The sequence below is a fragment of the Gobius niger genome (genome assembly GCF_951799975.1).
Source record: "Gobius niger genome assembly, chromosome: 3".
NCBI classification, from domain to species: Eukaryota; Metazoa; Chordata; class Actinopteri; order Gobiiformes; family Gobiidae; genus Gobius; species Gobius niger.
Window position 1 is genome coordinate 2,074,857 of NC_136854.1, and position 17,840 is coordinate 2,092,696.

General features: G+C 44.2%; 1 protein-coding gene across 1 annotated transcript in view; it reads left to right on the forward strand.

The window, feature by feature from the left end:
• Positions 1 to 12,260: 12,260 nt before the first annotated feature.
• Positions 12,261 to 17,840, forward strand: part of LOC306960564 (protein NLRC3-like) — a gene marked incomplete at both ends in the record, with an annotated part of 35,205 nt that continues 29,625 nt past the window's right edge. Inside the window, 10 exons of the mRNA XM_079552997.1 lie at positions 12,261 to 12,298; positions 12,520 to 12,615; positions 12,983 to 13,087; positions 13,196 to 13,259; positions 13,362 to 13,542; positions 13,610 to 15,386; positions 15,451 to 15,618; positions 15,689 to 15,812; positions 15,863 to 15,882; positions 15,943 to 15,986. Coding sequence (XP_079409123.1) covers positions 12,261 to 12,298; positions 12,520 to 12,615; positions 12,983 to 13,087; positions 13,196 to 13,259; positions 13,362 to 13,542; positions 13,610 to 15,386; positions 15,451 to 15,618; positions 15,689 to 15,812; positions 15,863 to 15,882; positions 15,943 to 15,986 — 2,617 coding nt within the window. The remainder of the gene's footprint in view (positions 12,299 to 12,519; positions 12,616 to 12,982; positions 13,088 to 13,195; positions 13,260 to 13,361; positions 13,543 to 13,609; positions 15,387 to 15,450; positions 15,619 to 15,688; positions 15,813 to 15,862; positions 15,883 to 15,942; positions 15,987 to 17,840) is intronic.

Consider the following 17,840-nt stretch of genomic DNA (forward strand, 5'->3'; position numbering starts at 1 on the left):
CAAACCCATTTGGCTTTCAAAATCATTGATTTTTTTCAAAATCAAACGCAGCCGCTATAGCCAACAACGCATTTAAATTGGCTTTTAAGTGGCTTGTAAGTGGCCCACCCATCCTAAGTGAGTTCTTTGACCGGCAGCATGTTGGACTTGGAATTCAGCTTTTTTCTGGACTGTACAATCACAGGATGTTAAGTCCGGCTGTTTCCTGTCTGCCTCTCTGTGTGTTCCTCGTGCTATGTGGGTCGCACGACAACATTGCTTCACATATCAAGGGAGCACCCTCTCAAGAAATCTTTGGACGGTCAGGGGAATTGACTCTAATTACAAAATGATTCAATATATTATTGCCCAAACTGTGATCCCGTTTTTGTAAATACACAACTGTGGTCTTTCATAACATTAATGTAAAGTCTGCGATGATGTTCACTCAGCCTGTGTAGCTTCATTGGTAGAGTGCTGGGTTCCCATGCGTAAGGTTGCTGGATTGATCCCAGCCTTGACACTTTTTTTTTCTTTTTTTTCTTTTGGACTCTGCACTTACTGGGAAGAAAATGAATCACCGCCTATGGTTCCACACTCATTAAAAACGGGGAAATAACCCCTCTCCTCCAGGGGGTGCTGGGACCTAATTTTGGCCCGTGAATTTAGAGAATCCTCGCCCTCATTTCTTTGTATGGACTTTCAGTGATAGTGTGGTCATCTCAACCTTGACACTTTTTTAATGCTTTCTCCTTTTACATGGGCCGCTGCACACTTGTCCAAGTTTAAAACACATGAGCGCGGGGCGTTTCATAAGATATTTTTTCAGGTCAGCTTTCATTTGCTGTCCCTGTGTAGCATCATAGCTAGAGTGTTGGTTTCCCAACCGGGACACTGCTGGATCAATTCTGACCTTGACTTTTTTTTTGTTTTTTTTTGTTTTTTTGGACTCACCACTGAATGGATATAACATGAATCAACACCTATGTTCCCACCCTCTTGAAAAACGTGGAAAGAACGCTTCCAGAATATGCAAACTAAAGACAAAGAAATTGTGGGGCTTGCAAGGGTCGAAAGCTAGCGGGGGTGGTCACTAGGGGGCAGTGCGCCAGGGGTGAGGGCCTTTATCGCTGTGCGCGGCTTTAATTAATTTTAATTTCATTCAATATAATTTTTTTATTTTTATTGCACTGTCCATCATAGACAGAAAAGCCCATGTCCTAAAGCTCCCCAATGCCTGTGCTTTATTCATTCATGTATTTTTATTTACACCAGTATTGAGATGTTACTTAAATGGTCTCTTTTCGTCTTTACTTCAGCTCCGTGTAGATTTTCTCGTGTGTTTGTAGCCTTTTAGCGAGTAGCTACAGCGTTTCCATTGTTCTGTATCTCTTTAATTTGGATTTTCTGAGGACTTTTTAGTCGCTGGGTTAGTTTTTCAGATGAATAAACCCCTGGGTTTAAAACGGTGTCAGAATGGTCAAAACTGTTAGCCGCGAGTTAGCAACGTTAGCCTGTATGTTGTAAACACTGCAGACGCTGCAGCACTAACAACATTAAGCTCTGGTTAAATCCAGCACAGACTCTGGTTTAGAGAGCGCAGTCTGTAATAAAGTCAGCTCTATGTGGATTATTGTATTTACACTAAACAATTCTCCAATTTGTTGCTTCTTCTCTCAGCTGAGAGCTGCGCCTTGTCGGTGCGCTGCCTGGCCGCACGTCAAATGGTATCGGTTTCTGGTATCGGGCTGATACCACATGCTTGTTCTCATACTCGTACTCATTCATGTGGTATCGGCCCGATACCCGATCCTGGTGTCGGTATCGGTGCATCCCTAATTTTTTATTGTAAAAATATATTGTTTTAAGTAGAAAAATTGCTACTTTTCATCACAACTCATGGAAAAGTGGCCTTTTACCCGCAACAATCACAAAAAATGCCCATGAAATCCTGGAGGGACTGCCATACCAACCATGTCCAGTCAATGGGAAATGAGTCAAACTGCTGTGGAACTTTACCTTTATCTATGTCACTTCCTGTCAGCAGCTTCAAAAATCTAATTAAAATAACTTTTCTGCCCAACATGTCTTCATTCAAATCACTGCTTCACTGAACTGATAATTATGTGACTGATGTTATTCTTGTAAATAAGTCATATTTTCAGAAGCATTAAACCTGTCATGTGACCTTAAATGGACAAAAGTCGAATCTGGAAACATCCATGTTTCACCTGCAGCGTCTGGCCTTAAAAGAAACCTTTTCTTTTCCACCTTTGAGGCGAGCGGTTCACGCCTGATTTGGCCTCCATTACCCTCAACACCCATGAGATGTGCAGTGACTCTGGTGTCCAACAGGGGGCAGCATCAGGCATGTTCAGGGCCTGAAGCTCCAGGAAGTCATTGACCCTGTTTGATAAAGTTTATATATTCAGCTTCTTTACAGTTTTTGGTCCGCGGTTCAGTTCGGGACCCGGGCGCCGTAAACAGGGGGTCGGGTCCTGTTTACGTCACATTAATCCTGTAATGTTTCCATGACGTTACTCGAGTACAAATGTAGCTCCTCCCACTTGTGCCTCTTTCAAACACATGAGTTTAATCACTGACTGTGGAGTCACGTGAGGCGGAGCTGCTCTTTGCTCCTGGTCGGGCAGGTTCCACAGCATTTCTGCACACTGTCTGCTGTATGAGCCTCTCCTCCTGTCACCTGTCTGCAGCCCCGCCCATCTGGACTCAATCCCCGCCCACCTGGACTGCAGCCAATCCAGGTGCGGCTCTGAGTCGCTCCAGGAAGAAACGCACAAACCAGTGTCTCCGTCAGACGCACTTTTCTCTGGGACACGGTGGACTCTGTGGATCCGCTCAGGTTCGACTTCTCTCATCATATTCAACCCCTGCTCTGGTTTAGTCCTGGTTTAGTCTTTAGTCTGAGTCTTTCTTCCTTTATTTCCTTGTTCTTTGGCCTTTGTAAATCAGGTCTAAAGTCTGATTTATTGACTCTTTAATCAGATCTAAAATGCTCAGTTTCATGTTTATTATTTTAGCTGAGTCATGTTTATCACTATTTTCTAATCAAACTATAGTTGTAATCTCTGTAGCTGTAATACTGACGTGTGGCTGTAGATGGCACTGTGGTCTTTGCTGTGGGGCAAGTTTCTCTTCATTTGATGTAAACACTGGTTTCTCAAATATAAAAATGATAATTGACGTTTTTATTTGATGTGTTACAGTCATTGCCTTGTCATAGTCTGGAATGACTCATGTCCTTTAGGAAAAGTCTCAACATCAACATTCATTTCTAGATTTCTGTTGGTTTTTGTTGTAAATCGCTGTGATGCCAAGAGTTAAAAAAGTGTTTCCACAAAGGCCAACGTCTCACTTTACAGAAGCTGACTTTGCTGTTAAAGCAGAGGGTCTCCGTCTGGTTCCACTGGAAAATAACTGGTGTCAGTAAAAGTATGTGAGTCGCTAAGGCTGAGGTTACTCCAATGACGCGCTGGTCCCTTTGCAGAGATTTTCAGCCTCAGGGTAATTCTCCTTCCCTCATCACTGTCTGCTGTATGAGCCTCTTCTCCTGTCACCTGTCTGTAGCACCGCCCACCTGGACTCAAGCCCCGCCCACCTGGACCGCAGCCAATCCAGGTGCGGCTCTGAGTCACTCCAGGAAGAAACGCACAAACCGGTCTCTCCGTCAGACGCACTTAGTCAAATAGTCAGTAACATTTTGAACATTAAAGCCGCAAGCAGCGATGGAGGCACTCGCCCCTGGGGTACTCCCCCCCTTGCGACTGCCCACGCTCGCTCTCGTCTCTTGCGACCACCCCCGCTTCTTTGTCCCAAGTCAACAAACAAAAAAACTAAAAAAGAGTCAAGGTCAGAGTTGATCCAGCAGTCTCATTGTTGGGAGCCCAATGCTCGACCTATGATGCTGCACAGGCACAGAAAATGTACCAGCCGAACTGACAAATATCTATGAAATGCCTCGCGCTCATGTGTTTTAGGCTTGGATCATGTGTCCATTGGCCCATGTAAAAGGAGAAAGCATTAGAAAAGTGTCAAGGCTGTGTTTGGACGAGCACCTGAGACGACCACGCTACCACTGAGCCACCATGAGCAATGTTCCCGAGTCCAAAAGGAGAAGAAAAAAAAAAGAGACAAGATTGGGATCGATCCAGCAGTCTTATGGATGGGAACCCAGTACTCTACTAATTGAGCTTCACAGACTGAGTGAATGACACAGCCGATTTTACATTCATCTTTTGAAAGACTGCACTCGTGTATTTGCAGAAAACAGACTTACAGTTTAGGCAATAATATATTTAAACATTGTGTATTTAGGGTAAATTCCCCTGGCCGCTCAAAGATTTGTTGAGAGGGTGCTCCAGCCCCGCAGCACCCTCGATATTGAAGCAATACTTGGTTGAGACACAGATAGTACGAGCAGGGGCGTAGCACCAAATTCTGCCCCTGGGTACAAAATATCTTGGTGGACCCCCCATATGAAATTCGCATTTCGTATTCTATGTTCTTTGACCACATAGCAGTGGTTTAGTGGTTTGACAGTTTAGTTCATTTATATTCTATTACAACTTTATTATATATACCAAAACTAAGTGAAAAAATGGGTCGGCCAAAAAAATGCTTCATATACAAACACAGATCCAATCCAATGGGTTCTTTAAGTTTTGTTTGTTTGTTTGTTTCAAGTCAATGTTTGACTTGAAATTGCATCTGATTTGGCTTCAGTTACAGAAATTGAATAACCTTTAATCCTGTAGTGACATAGATATTTAGATTAGGGTGGAATATTCTACTTTCATTGGGCCAGTTGAAATGGCTAGTTTTAGGTAGAGCATAATGATTATTTGCAGACCACATTAAACAGGAGGACTGAACCAGGGACAGAGGGTATTTATGCTGAGAATAACACACATGTGACTTTAAAACAGGCATTAAAATGCTATTTTACAAAAATTATGATACTATGATGTCTCTGCACAAGCCTGAACAAAAAACTCAGGGGCTTCAGTCTGATTAAGTCTCTCACCATATTTGAAGCCTTTAAGTGTATTGTCAGTAAATTGTAAATTGTCAGTAAAAGTTTCGTTGGAATAGACTAAATTGCACGAGCTCCACCTTTTACTAGAACCATGCTAGCTCGTCTCCAAAGCTGCGTATTTATAATGCGTGAATCCAAATGCGTGCGGCTAGTTAGCATAATTAATTCGGCGAAAGCGGCATGCACATGTTTCCATGACGTTTCTCGAGTACAAATGTAGCTCCTCCCACAGTCTAATCACTGACTGTGGAGTCACGTGAGGCGGAGCTGCTCTTTGCTCCTGGTCGGGCAGGTTCCACAGCATTTCTGCACACTGTGTGCTGTATGAGCCTCTCCCCCTGTCACCTGTCTGCAGCCCCGCCCACCTGGACTGAAGCCCCGCCCACCTGGACCGCAGCCAATCCAGGTGCGGCTCTGAGTCGTTCCAGGAAGAAACGCACAAACCAGTCTCTCCGTCAGACACACTTTTCTCTGGGACACGGAGGACTCTGTGGATCCACTCAGGTTCGACTGCTCTCATCATATTCAACCCCTGCTCTGGGATAGACCTGGTATAGTCCTGGTTTAGTCTTTAGTCTTGTTGAGTCTTTCTTCCTTTACTTCCTTGTTCTTTGGTCTTTGTTGGTCTAAAGTCTGATTTATTGAGTCTTTAATCAGATCTAAAATGCTCAGTTTCATGTTTATTATTTTAGTCGTGTTTATCACTATTTTCTAATCAAACTATAGTTGTAATCTCTGTAGCTGTAATACTGATGTGTGGCTGTAGATGGCACTGTGGTCTTTGCTGCGGGGCCATTTTCTCTTCATTTGATGTAAACACTGGTTTCTCAAATATAAAAATTATCATTGATGTTTTTATTTGATATGTTGCAGTCATTGCCTTGTCATAGTCTGGAATGACTCATGTCCTTTAGGAAAAGTCTCAACATCAACAGTCCTTCCTAGATTTCAGTAGGTTTTTGTTCTAAATCGCTGTGATGCCAAGAGTTAAAAAAGTGTTTCCACAAAGGCCGACGTCTCACTTTACAGAAACTGACGTTACTGTTAAAGCAGAGGGTCTCCGTCTGGTTCCACTGGAAAATAACTGGTGTCAATAAAAGTATGTGAGTCGCTAAGGCTGAGGTTACTCCAGCGACGCGCTGGTCCCTTTGCAGAGATTTTCAGCCTCAGGGTAATTCTCCTTCCCTCATCACTGTCTGCTGTATGAGCCTCTCCTCCTGTCACTTGTCTGTAGCCCCGCCCACCTGGACTCAAGCCCCGCCCACCTGGACCGCAGCCAATCCAGGTGCAGCTCTGAGTCGCTCCAGGAAGAAACGCACAAACCGGTCTCTCCGTCAGACGCACTTAGTCAAATAGTCAGTAACATTTTTTACATTAAAGCCGCAAGCAGCGATGGAGGCCCTCACCCCTGGGGCACTCCCCCCATTGCGACTGCCCACGCTTGCTCTCATCTCTTGCGAGCCCCCTGATCGCTCTCGCTCCTTGCGACCACCCCCGCTTCTTTGCCCCAAGTCAACAAACAAAAAAACAAAAAAAGAGTCAAGGTCAGAATTGATCCAGCAGTCTCATTGTTGGGAGCCCAATGCTCGACCTATGATGCTACACAGGCACAGAAAATGTACCAGCCGACCTGACAAATATCTATGAAACGCCCTGCGCTCATGTGTTTTAGGCTTGGATAATGTGTCCATTGGCCCATGTAAAAGGAGAAAGCATTAGAAAAGTGTCAAGGCTGTGTTTGGACGAGCTACGTCCTTCACCTGAGACGACCACGCTATCACTGAGCCGACATGAGCAATGTTCCCGAGCCCAAAAGAGTCAAGGTTGGGATCGATCCAGCAGTCTTCTGGATGGGAACCCAGCACTCTACCAATTGAGCTTCACAGACTGAGTGAATGACACAGCTGATTTTACATTAATCTTATGAAAGTACGGAGTTAAGGTGCGTACACACCAAACGCTTTTTGGGCGTCAAAAACACACCTACAGCCCGTAGTAAGACGCTTGTGCTTACCTAAAGTCAGACGCTTGTCACACTGACGCTCTAGCTGCACGTCAGCGTGTGTTCGTAGCTACAACACGCATCCTCGAGGCCCAAACACATTACCAGCGCAGATTCAGCCACTGAAATAAGATTTCTTATCACTGCCTTTAATCCTGGGTGTTTAGATAAAGAAACACTGAAGTGTGTCGTTGTAAAAGTCCAAGAGCTGCTTTAGCTCCGGTTTACAATGAAGCTAAACCTCCGTGACTTGTTTTCATTTTTTTTTTCATTTTTCTTGGCCGGAATATACTTTTTCAAGCTTTCCATCATGTTATTATGTCATTCCCTCATTAAAAAACATGCCTGAAGTGTTGCCTTGGCACATTCAGATATTTTTGAGTAATCTGTAAAAACTCTGATGGCAGCCATTTTAGGGATAGGTTTGCCTGAGTCCTCCTAGGAACGCCCCCACCTCCTCTAGACGCCTCCGAGCTTTCGTCACCAGCCGAGGAACCAACCACTGCTCCTCAGAAGAACCCCCTCCCCACTGATGCCACAGACAGCGTATGGAGGGGGCGTGTCGGAAAGGCTCAGAGGTTCTTAAAGAGACAGAGGCCTATTTCAAGACATTCACTACTGCCATTTTGAGAGCAATTTTATACTAGGCAGTTATTTAAATTTACTCCATTTACAGACCAACAGATGGTTTTGTCATCATTGTGGTGTGCTATAGACTGGTACTATGTGATGGAAAAAAGCATAATACCCCCTCTTTGAACATTTTGTAATTAGTTTAAATTCCCCTGGCCGCCCAAAGATTTGTTGAGAGGGTGCTCCAGCCCTGCAGCACCCTCGATATTGCAGTAATATTTGGTCGAGACCAATATAGTACGAGGAACACCCAGAGAGACGAACAGGAAACAGCCAAACTGAACTTCCTGTGATTGTGCAGTCCAAAAAAATATGAATTTGGAGCAAAAATTAAATCTTCTTCTTTTGATGACAGAGGGTAGTATAAATACGTACGAGTCTAGAACTGTGACTTTTGTAAAGAAAGGGGGAAATAAGGGAATTTGACGAATTTCAGGACAAACTCTGACAGAGGCCAACATGCTGCCAGGTTAAGAACTCTGGCTATTTTCACAGAGGATGGGTGGGCCACTTACAAGCCACTTGAAAGGCGAGTTGAAAGTGAAAATGGCCGCCTCCCTGTGCATCCGGGCGTGGCGCTCATATTCAGTTTTTGGTTTGCCCTGATGTCCCTTTGACTGTGCCGAAGGGTTTGGGCGTACGCCCAAAAACACGGGTTTTCATTTGAATGGGGACAACTTTGTTTAGGGCGGGTCAAAAGTACGATCATTTCCGGAGACCAGGGACTGCGTCCGGGTAGGGCCTATTAAAAAAAAAAATGTTTTGTATAAATTCAGCTTCTTTATTAGTTTTATTTTAAACCTGATTTGACGATGTAGCGAGAAGAACCAACATTTATATTGAATAGTTGCCCAAACTCATCCCTAACTTTCTGAAACATTTCTAAAAACACAAGAAAACAAATATAAAACCACAAAAAAGAGACAAAAACGAGACACAAGTGCTTAAAAAACATGAGAAAAGCGTGGCAACAATGCATGAAAAAAGTTACGTTCAGTTTAGTTTCCAAATGAGGAATGAGGAATTATACACTGTTGCTTTCCAGTTTAGAAGCTTTTAGATTTGGATAAAACCAAACCGGAGAAAATGCGCTCAGTTAAGGCGGGATAGGAGGTTTATTTGTTATCTGCCAGTTCAGGGTTAGAGTTAGCAAGTATTCATATCCAAAATCCCCAAGTGTTCTGGAGAGTTTACAGCCGATCTGCCAGTGTGAGCCCTCATTTGAAAGACTTGAAGATCTGTGTGAGTGAATCAGAACTTACCTCACACCATCACCTGAACCCCTGACCCTAAACTGAACCCTGACAGTCAGGAACAGGTTAAGGCCCTGCAGATCCCCACGTTAACCTCCCAACAGCAGAGCAGTGAAGTTTTACCTGGAGCAGCCTGTGGTCAGTCTGAGCTCAAGCCTCTCACAGTCTGCACTGGACACCGGAGCTGAGCTGGACCCGCGACAAGAACCAGTGCATCAACAGAACTTTTACTGGATACAATAAAGCATGAAGATATGAGACTGTAGGATCTGCTTTAGGAGCTGCTCTCATCACTGTCTGCTGTATGAGCCTCTCCTCCTGTCACCTGTCTGCAGCCCCGCCCACCTGGACTGAAGCCCCGCCCACCTGGACCACAGCCAATCCAGGTGCGGCTCTGAGTAACACCAGGAAACGCACAAACCGGTCTCTCCGTCAGACGCACTTTTCTCTGGGACACGGTGGACTCTGTGGATCCGCACAGGTTCGACTGCTCTCATCATATTCAACCCCTGCTCTGGGATAGACCTGGTTTAGTCCTGGTTTAGTCGTTAGTCTGATTGAGTTTTTCTTCCTTCATTTCTTGGTTTGTGGCCTTTGGTCTAAAGTCTGATTTATTGACTCTTTAATCAGATCTGAAATGCTCAGTTTCATGTTTATTATTTTAGCTGAGTCATGTGTATCACTATTTTCTAATTAAACTATAGTTTGATCTCTGTAGCTGTAATACTGAGCTGTGGCTGTAGATGGCACTGTAGGACTTTGCTGTTTGTCAAAATGAGAGATTGATTTCTAAACTCTGGGATCACTGATAATGTGATTTTTATATTATAAACATTAGATTTGTAAATGTATAATCTCGAATACGTGTAAATGATTAATTATTATCAACAGAACATGACTGTGTAATAATTGTCAACAGTGTCATAGAACAAGTGTCCTCATACAGATACTTAGGTCTGATGGTGTCTGACAGCTTGACCTGGAGTGAACATGTAGATACTTGTACAGATCAGTCCAAAGGCTGCATTTCCTCTGGAGGCTGTTTGTTTGAGTGTGTGCAGAGATCAGGGCTATATTTTACAGTGCAGTTTTTGTTAACATTGTGAGATATGGTTTGTCCATGTGGTCCGGCTCCCTGACAGCCCAGAGTCAGACCCCCCCTAAGTTCACTGGGCAGGGGGGAGGCCTACAGCTGTGGATCCTCTGTCCTTCCCTCCTCTCCGAGACACAATCAATTGTTCTCTAAATATTATCCATTCAACATTCCCTTGGCTCCACTGTCTGACAATAGTTTTTTGTTCTTTAAATGTTTTTTTTTCCATCACATTACACAAGTCTGCGCAGAGCAGGGTTCACTACTGACACCTACAGGCGAAAACAAACCCAAGAGAAAAGCTGTGGTCAGTTTGAAACAAAGGATTAATAAAACACACGTTATGATTTTGTCCCTTTGATCTGGAAAGAATCACAAACTCATGAACTTTCTAACTCATGTAATGTTCAAATACATTGTTGCTTTTAGCCTCTTTTTCCCCAAAACTGTCCCTCCTGACAGAGACTCTAATGTTCAGACTGTTCTCACCACTGAGGATCGTTGCATCCTTATTGTGATCCTCGTGAGGTGATTCATGTGAACAGTGGATCAAAGTGTGACGTCCTGCAGGTCTGAGAATGGAGCAGAGAGATCAGGATGGAGCCACTGACAGCCCCAGAGCTCAGAGGTGAGAGGTCAGGCCCTGTTTAACACATTTGTAATCATGCTTAGTCTGACGGTTTTGTGTTTGTCCCATGACTTTGTGAAACAGGCTCCAGCAGAAACCTGAGTTTGGAGACAGCAGGTTCTTCATGAGAGACGGGTCTGAAGTTAAACTCACAGATGGAAAAACACAGGCAACAAAAAAAAGCTTGGAGCGACAAAAGAAAAGAACAAGGTGAAATCATCAAAACACATGATTTAAGTCCTAAATTAAAGACTGATTTAACACATCCACTAATAAATGAACCAACTATGTTTTTCCTACAGGCTAAAGCTGCAAATGTCTTTGAACACTCCATCCATGGTACGCTCTATTTCATTTCACTTTCATTTTATTTTTATTCCATTTAGTTAAAAGAAATGCAATAAAACCGTTAAAAAAATGAATAAAGAGTGAAAAGGAGCAGAAAGAAGTCAGAACTTACAATTCATTATGTTCGTATGATCACCGGCCCCACAGGAGACTCTACACCTGAAACCCACGGTTAAACCCACAGGTCATATTCTTTTTTTCACATTGTTAAGGGCTTCAACATAAAGTGCTGTTCAATCCATAAATGTCACACAAAGTAGAAGATGAATGTCCAGTGTTTTGTGCACATGAACTCTCGCTCAACTGAGGAAAACAACTGGAGAACTCGAGTCAAAACGAACTTCTCGACGTCTGCGCCTGAAACGGAAATCAGCTGATCTGAGAGAGAAATGTTATTTAATGCAAAAAGAAAATGTACGTGATATTTTATAAAATGACCAAACCGAAGTTTAGCTTTTGAGATGCTAACGCCAAATTCAAATGGTTAGCTTGGCTCAGCGATGATTAAAATCCCCACTTTCCAACATTAAAAACACAAACTCACTGGGGACGATGACGTCACATTTCAGGAAAACGGGTTCCCCAGTCCACAAAAGCAGCATTTAACTAGAAAACCCTTCTTAGTTTGCAAAATGAGGAGATCAAGCTCCTCCCCCTCCTCCTGATTTGACCAGACAGGCTGGTTCACGTCAGCTCATGAAAGATGGGAACCAAAACAAAAGTGTTTATATTTGTTGTGTGTAGCTCCAGCCTGTTGAAGTCGGTTGCAGAGTATTTGTCGAGTGTTCTTCTGACAGTGTTGACATTCACCTGGTCCTGATCTGAAATAAGGGCTGCACCAGTGACAGCAGAAAGGACCTCCTGATGTCCATGCTGTGAGGGAGGTGTGATCAGCTGATGATTGTTCCTGTAATACGAGTCAGCTCCGTTCACTGGACACGGTCTGATGTTGTGAGACCCACAACATACAATGAACCAGAAACATCATTGATGATCCGTCCCAGAGCATCTTCAGGATGTTCTCTCCATGAGCGGCTCTGGAAATGTGGATACAAATCTGAGCCATTGGCCAGAGGTTCCAGTAAAGAACAATCCTGATGAATGCAAACATGTGTTTTATTCATAATGGAAACATCATGCCTTGAGAATCTGTATTTTACTTGAACAATTATTTAGTGAAGACTAAACTGGTAAAAAGGTTGAATGTTATGTTCTAACTACAAAGTTATTAAGGTTTGATTATTTACCCCCAGGACTCTGGACAAACAATGGAGGAGCCAGAGCCCAGAGAGGACGGAGCCCAGAGGTGAGATCCACCACAGTTCTCCATGTCAGATTCAGACCTAAAGTGTCTCCAGTTTGCACAAATCTGCTCCTGGACCGTGAAAGACAGACAGTATTTCTAAAAGAAAAGAGGAAAGATGTGTGAAAGTTTCTGGTTTCTTTGATGGAGCAGATGATCCTTTCCTGAGTCTGATCCAGGACAGTCCCGTGTGTTTCACTGAAGTGTTTTCTTCTTTGTCTCAGGATCCTCCAGAAACATCCTCCGTCTGAACCTGGTCCCAGCTGTGAGTCCCTCAGTGACCGGTCTATAGGAAAACTAATATACTTCAGGACAGAGCGGTGAGTTTTGACTCTGTGTATTTTGGAACATTATCGTCACATAAAGAGAAGGATCTAAGAAAGATTTACTGAAGGAAACAAAGGAATCTTTAGTAAATGTTTCTATTGCTTTGTGACAATAACAATTACTTTGCTGTTATTTAAATCACAAAGGATCAAGAACTAAGATCCAGATAATGGACTGTTTTCTGGAAAGCCTGTAAATAATCGTAGCTTTTTAAACCCCTTTTAAGTGTTTGATAAAAACTACATTGTAACTTAATTTAATATAATTTATCTCTCCCTTGTTTATCCTCAAATAAAGCAGGATCCATCACATTTAATATAAATATTTAATGTTTATTGTAAATGTATTTGTCTGTGTTAGACCCAGTGTTGACGTCAGACCAGAAGGTTCTGAACCAGGCCCCGTCTGTGAGTCCCTCAGGAGCGACCGGTCCATGATGTATCCACTGAACTTCTCCTCAGATCTGTAAGATTGAGTTTGTTTAAACACAAGGACAGACAGTGGTTTAATGAGGTTCTGAAAGTGTGAGAGAAACAGCTGAATCCTGAGGTGTTTGTTGTGTCTCTGTCACAGAGTGGAGCAGGCTCCAGAGCTCAGACCTCAGCAACATCACACTCAGCTGGACTACATATTTAAGGTGTGTCCTTCACTGAAGTTTGGAGATGTTCAGATGAATGGACTTGTTTCACACAGATCTGACACTGACTGCATTTGTGTTGTTTCTAATGTGTCTGTGCAGCTTCTGGAGGAGGACATCTTCACTTTTGTCCAGAAGGAGCTGAAGAAGCTCCACAAGGTTCTGAGCACAGATTACCCAGAATGCTTAGAGCCTGATGAGGATGGAGAGGCTTTTCTGAAGATCACTGTGAACTTCCTGAGGAGGAGGCAGCAGAAGGAGCTGGCTGAGCGTCTGTGGAGCAGTAGGTCCATTTCACTCAGTCATTTGATCTTCTCTGACACTCAGGCTCTGTCTGTGTCTTCATTCAGGGAGTCGTGCTGGAGTTCTTCAGCGTAAACTGAAGCGTGACCTGCAGCAGAAGTGTCAGTGTGTGTTTGAGGGCGTGGTTAAAGCAGGAAGCCCCGCCCTCCTGCAGCAGATCTACACAGAGCTCTACATCACAGAAGGAGGGGCCTCAGAGGTCAACCAGGAACATGAGGTCAGACACATGGAAACAGCCTCCAGGAAAGCAGGCGGAGCAGAGACGGCCATCACATGTGAAGACATGTTTAAAGGCCCCGCGGACACAGAGGCGCCCGTCAGAACAGTGCTGACAAAGGGAGTGGCTGGCATCGGGAAAACACTGCTCACTCAGAAGTTCAGTCTGGACTGGGCTGAAGGCAAAGCCCACCAGGACGTCCAGCTGCTGTTCCCCTTCACTTTCAGAGCACTCAATGTGCTGAAGGAAAGGAGCTTCAGCCTGGTGCAGCTGCTCCATCACTTCTTTAGAGCAACAGAAGAAGTGAGCAGCTTTGAAGATCTGCAGCTGCTCTTCATCTTGGACGGTCTGGACGAGTGCAGACTTCCTCTGGACTTCACCCGAACCAAGGCCCTGACGGAGCCCACAGAGAGCGCCTCAGTGGAGAAGCTGCTGGTGAACCTCATCAGGGGGAGCCTGCTTCCCTCCGCTCGCCTCTGGATAACCACACGCCCCGCGGCGGCCAATCAGATCCCTGCTGAGTGCGTCTCCATGGTGACAGAAGTGCGAGGGTTCAGCGACCCACAGAAGGAGCTGTACTTCAGGAACAGGTTCAGAGACGAGGCCCACACAATCATCTCCCACATCAAGACGTCCCGAAGCCTCCACATCATGTGCTTCATGCCAGTCTTCTGCTGGATCCTCTCCACAGTCCTGGAGCATGTGCTGAAGACCAGAGAGAGAGCAGAGCTGCCCAAGACCCTGACTCAGATGTACATCCACTTCCTGGTGGTTCAGGCCAAAGTCAAGAACATCAAGTATGAAGGAGGATCTGAGACAGACCCACACTGGAGTCCAGAGACCAGGAAGATGGTGCAGTCTCTGGGAAAACTGGCCTTTGAGCAGCTGCAGAAAGGAAACCTGATCTTCTACGAGAGTGACCTGAGCGAGTGTGGGCTGGACGCTGCAGCCGCCTCAGTGTACTCCGGAGTCTTCACACAGGTCTTTAGAGAGGAGCCAGGCCTGTACCAGGACAAGGTCTACTGCTTCATCCATCTGAGTGTGCAGGAGTTTCTGGCTGCTCTTCACGTCCATCAGACCTACGTCAACACTGGAGTCAACCTGCTCTTAGGTCCCAAGTCTAGAAAACTAAGTTTGAAACGAAAACTAATCCATCTCCACCAGACGGCTGTGGACCAGGCCTTACAGAGTCCAAACGGACACCTGGACTTGTTCCTGCGGTTCCTCCTGGGTCTTTCACTGCCAACCAATCAGAGCCTTCTCCAAGGTCTGCTGACACAGACAGGAAATAGCTCCCAGACCAATCAGAAAACAGCTGAGTACATCAAGCAGAAGCTGAGTGAGAAAGTGTCTGCAGAGAGAAGCATCAACCTGCTCCACTGTCTGAATGAACTGAATGATGGTTCTCTGGTGGAACAGGTCCAACAGTACCTGAGGTCAGGACGTCTGTCTGAAGGTGGACTGTCTCCTGCTCAGTGGTCAGCTCTGGCTTTCATCTTACTGTCATCAGAAGAAGCTCTGGAGCAGTTTGAGCTGAAGAAATACTGTGCTTCAGAGGAGGTTCTGCTTAGGCTGCTGCCAGTGGTCAAAGCCTCCAACAAAGCTCTGTGAGTGAGGTCTATGTAAGTATGAACCTTCTAAATTTCTCCTAAAACAGTGTGTTCTCTCCAGACTGAGCGACTGTAACCTGTCAGAGAGCAGCTGTGAAGCTCTGTCCTCAGTCCTCAGCTCCTCTAGTCTGACAGTCCTGGACCTCAGTAACAATGACCTGAAGGACTCAGGGCTGAAGATGTTGTCTGTTGGACTGAAGAGTCCTCACTGTAAACTGGAGCAGCTCAGGTCAGAGGGTTTACTCTTCATCTCTGTGAGTTTGTCATTTCTATGACTCTGTTTAACCCTGTGTGTTCAGACTGTCAGGGTGTCTGATCTCAGAGGAAGGCTGTGCTGCTCTGGCCTCAGCTCTGAGGTCCAACCCCTCCCATCTGACAGACCTGGACCTCAGCTTCAACCATCCAGGAGACACAGGAGTAAAGCTCCTGACTGCTCTACAGGAGGAGCCCCACTGCTCACTCTCCACTCTCAGGTCAGGACAGTTGTTACACAGTTATTACACAGTTAGTACAGTAGACACAAACTGTGGATCTGACTCTGTGTCTGTTTCAGACTGAGTCCTGCTGGAGAACGATGGATGAACCCGATCAGGAGATGTAAGTCTGACTCTTAATATACTTTTAAAATGTTGATTGTTTTGATAAGATTTTCTGTTGTACAAGTTTCTCTCGTGTCGACAGCTGCGATATTGACGTCAGGAGAGTTTGAGCTGTTTTCACTCAAACCTTTAAAACTCAGACCTTCATTATTATTCTGGAGAACGTTTTTTTTTTTTCATTTTTTTGACATTTTGTCTGTGTTGCAGCTTGAGACGTGGATTTCTGCAGAAAACGTTCTTTTAAGCCACATTTTCAGAATCTAGTGTTTGTTTTTCTCTCATGTCTTTTATTTGGTAGATCTGCATTTCCCTGTCGCCCCCTAGTGTACGAAAATGTACACGCCTAAAAACAGCCAAAACATCGACATTTTCAATATTTTTTTTTTCCACTTTTTGCATAAATCACATGAACTACTTTAAACTTTTCCAAAACTGTCAAACTTGTAATAATGTTCTGGATTTAACTTCAAATCACAGTTTCAAAACTTAAAGTTGAAAGAAATTGTTCCACAAAAACACAAAAGTGTGATTATATTTGTAATAATAAATTGTAGAGCTGAGGCTTTGTCTGTTTCCAGAGCCGTGTTTGTGTCACAGATGAAGTGAAATTCATTCATTTGGAAGAAAAGGAGTGAAATTTAACATTTTTATTGTATTTCATCAGATTGGAGCTCATTCCCATTGTCGGCACAGGAATAAAATCACTGTATTTTTTTTATTGAATATAATGGAAATAAGGCATTTCCAATGGATTTTACCCGGAAAGCTTCTGTTTTTAAATCTCACTGAAATACAACATAAAATCACTTCATCTGTGACATCAGGGTTTAATGTGGAAGAAAATCAGTGATATTTCACATTTTTACTGTATTTCATCAAATTCTTTTTTTCTGACAGTTGGTAAAGCCGGTGTTGTTTCATATTCTACAGTTTAAACTCTGTGTTTCTGTGAGAACCAGAGCACTGTGGGCGGAGCCTAAAGTCGTTATTTTTTTCATAAATAGTAATTATCAGCTGAAAGTGACCTGAACACACAAAATAACCTTGACAAAGAGCTCAGTCTGTATTTATTCTCATCGTTCCCTCAGGTTTACAAACCTGGGCCTCGTTTTCAACAGACTTTTCTGCTTCTAAACTAACCCCTGATTGTTTAAGTTTAAGTTTAAGTGTAATGTTTTTTTATAGCCCAATATCACAACAGAAGTTGCCTCACAGGGCTGCAAACATTAAGGCAATAAAAACAGAGCAATAAATATGACAATTAAAAGTTCAGGTGAATCCAGGCAAATATAATGTCCAATAGGACCGACGAGCGGCGTGGGTGTCCCCCGTCCTTAGACTCTCCAGCACGGCAAGGAAAAACTCAAAAACCCGGCAGGAGAAAAGAGAAACCTTGGGGAAAACCACAGAAGGAGAGATCAGTGGTGTAGTCTACGTGATAAGCAGCTATACGCCGTATAACCACTAGAAGGCCTGCAGAATTACCGTATATCCACTACAAAATGGGAAAAGATGCGTATCACTCATTTGCGCAGTGTTATTTTTGAGTTTTCTGTCCGTTTGGAGACCAGCACAAACTCCACCACAAACTATTTCCTCTCCTGAAAACGAGAGATCACAGGCTCATCCCTCTCTCTCTCTTTTTCTCTGTCCCGACCGACAGACCGACTGTTCCCTCTCAGCTGTGCTCGTGCACAATTGCGCACAGCTCCGGTTACATGAGCACAAAAGAATAGCTCATAATGATAGAGGCTTATTAACCGTCCTCACGGCGCTGGAGGAGTCGCGTACGTCTCAGCTCATAGACACTTTCCCTGTTCATCCCCGCTCTGGGAGTCCACAATGCCGAACG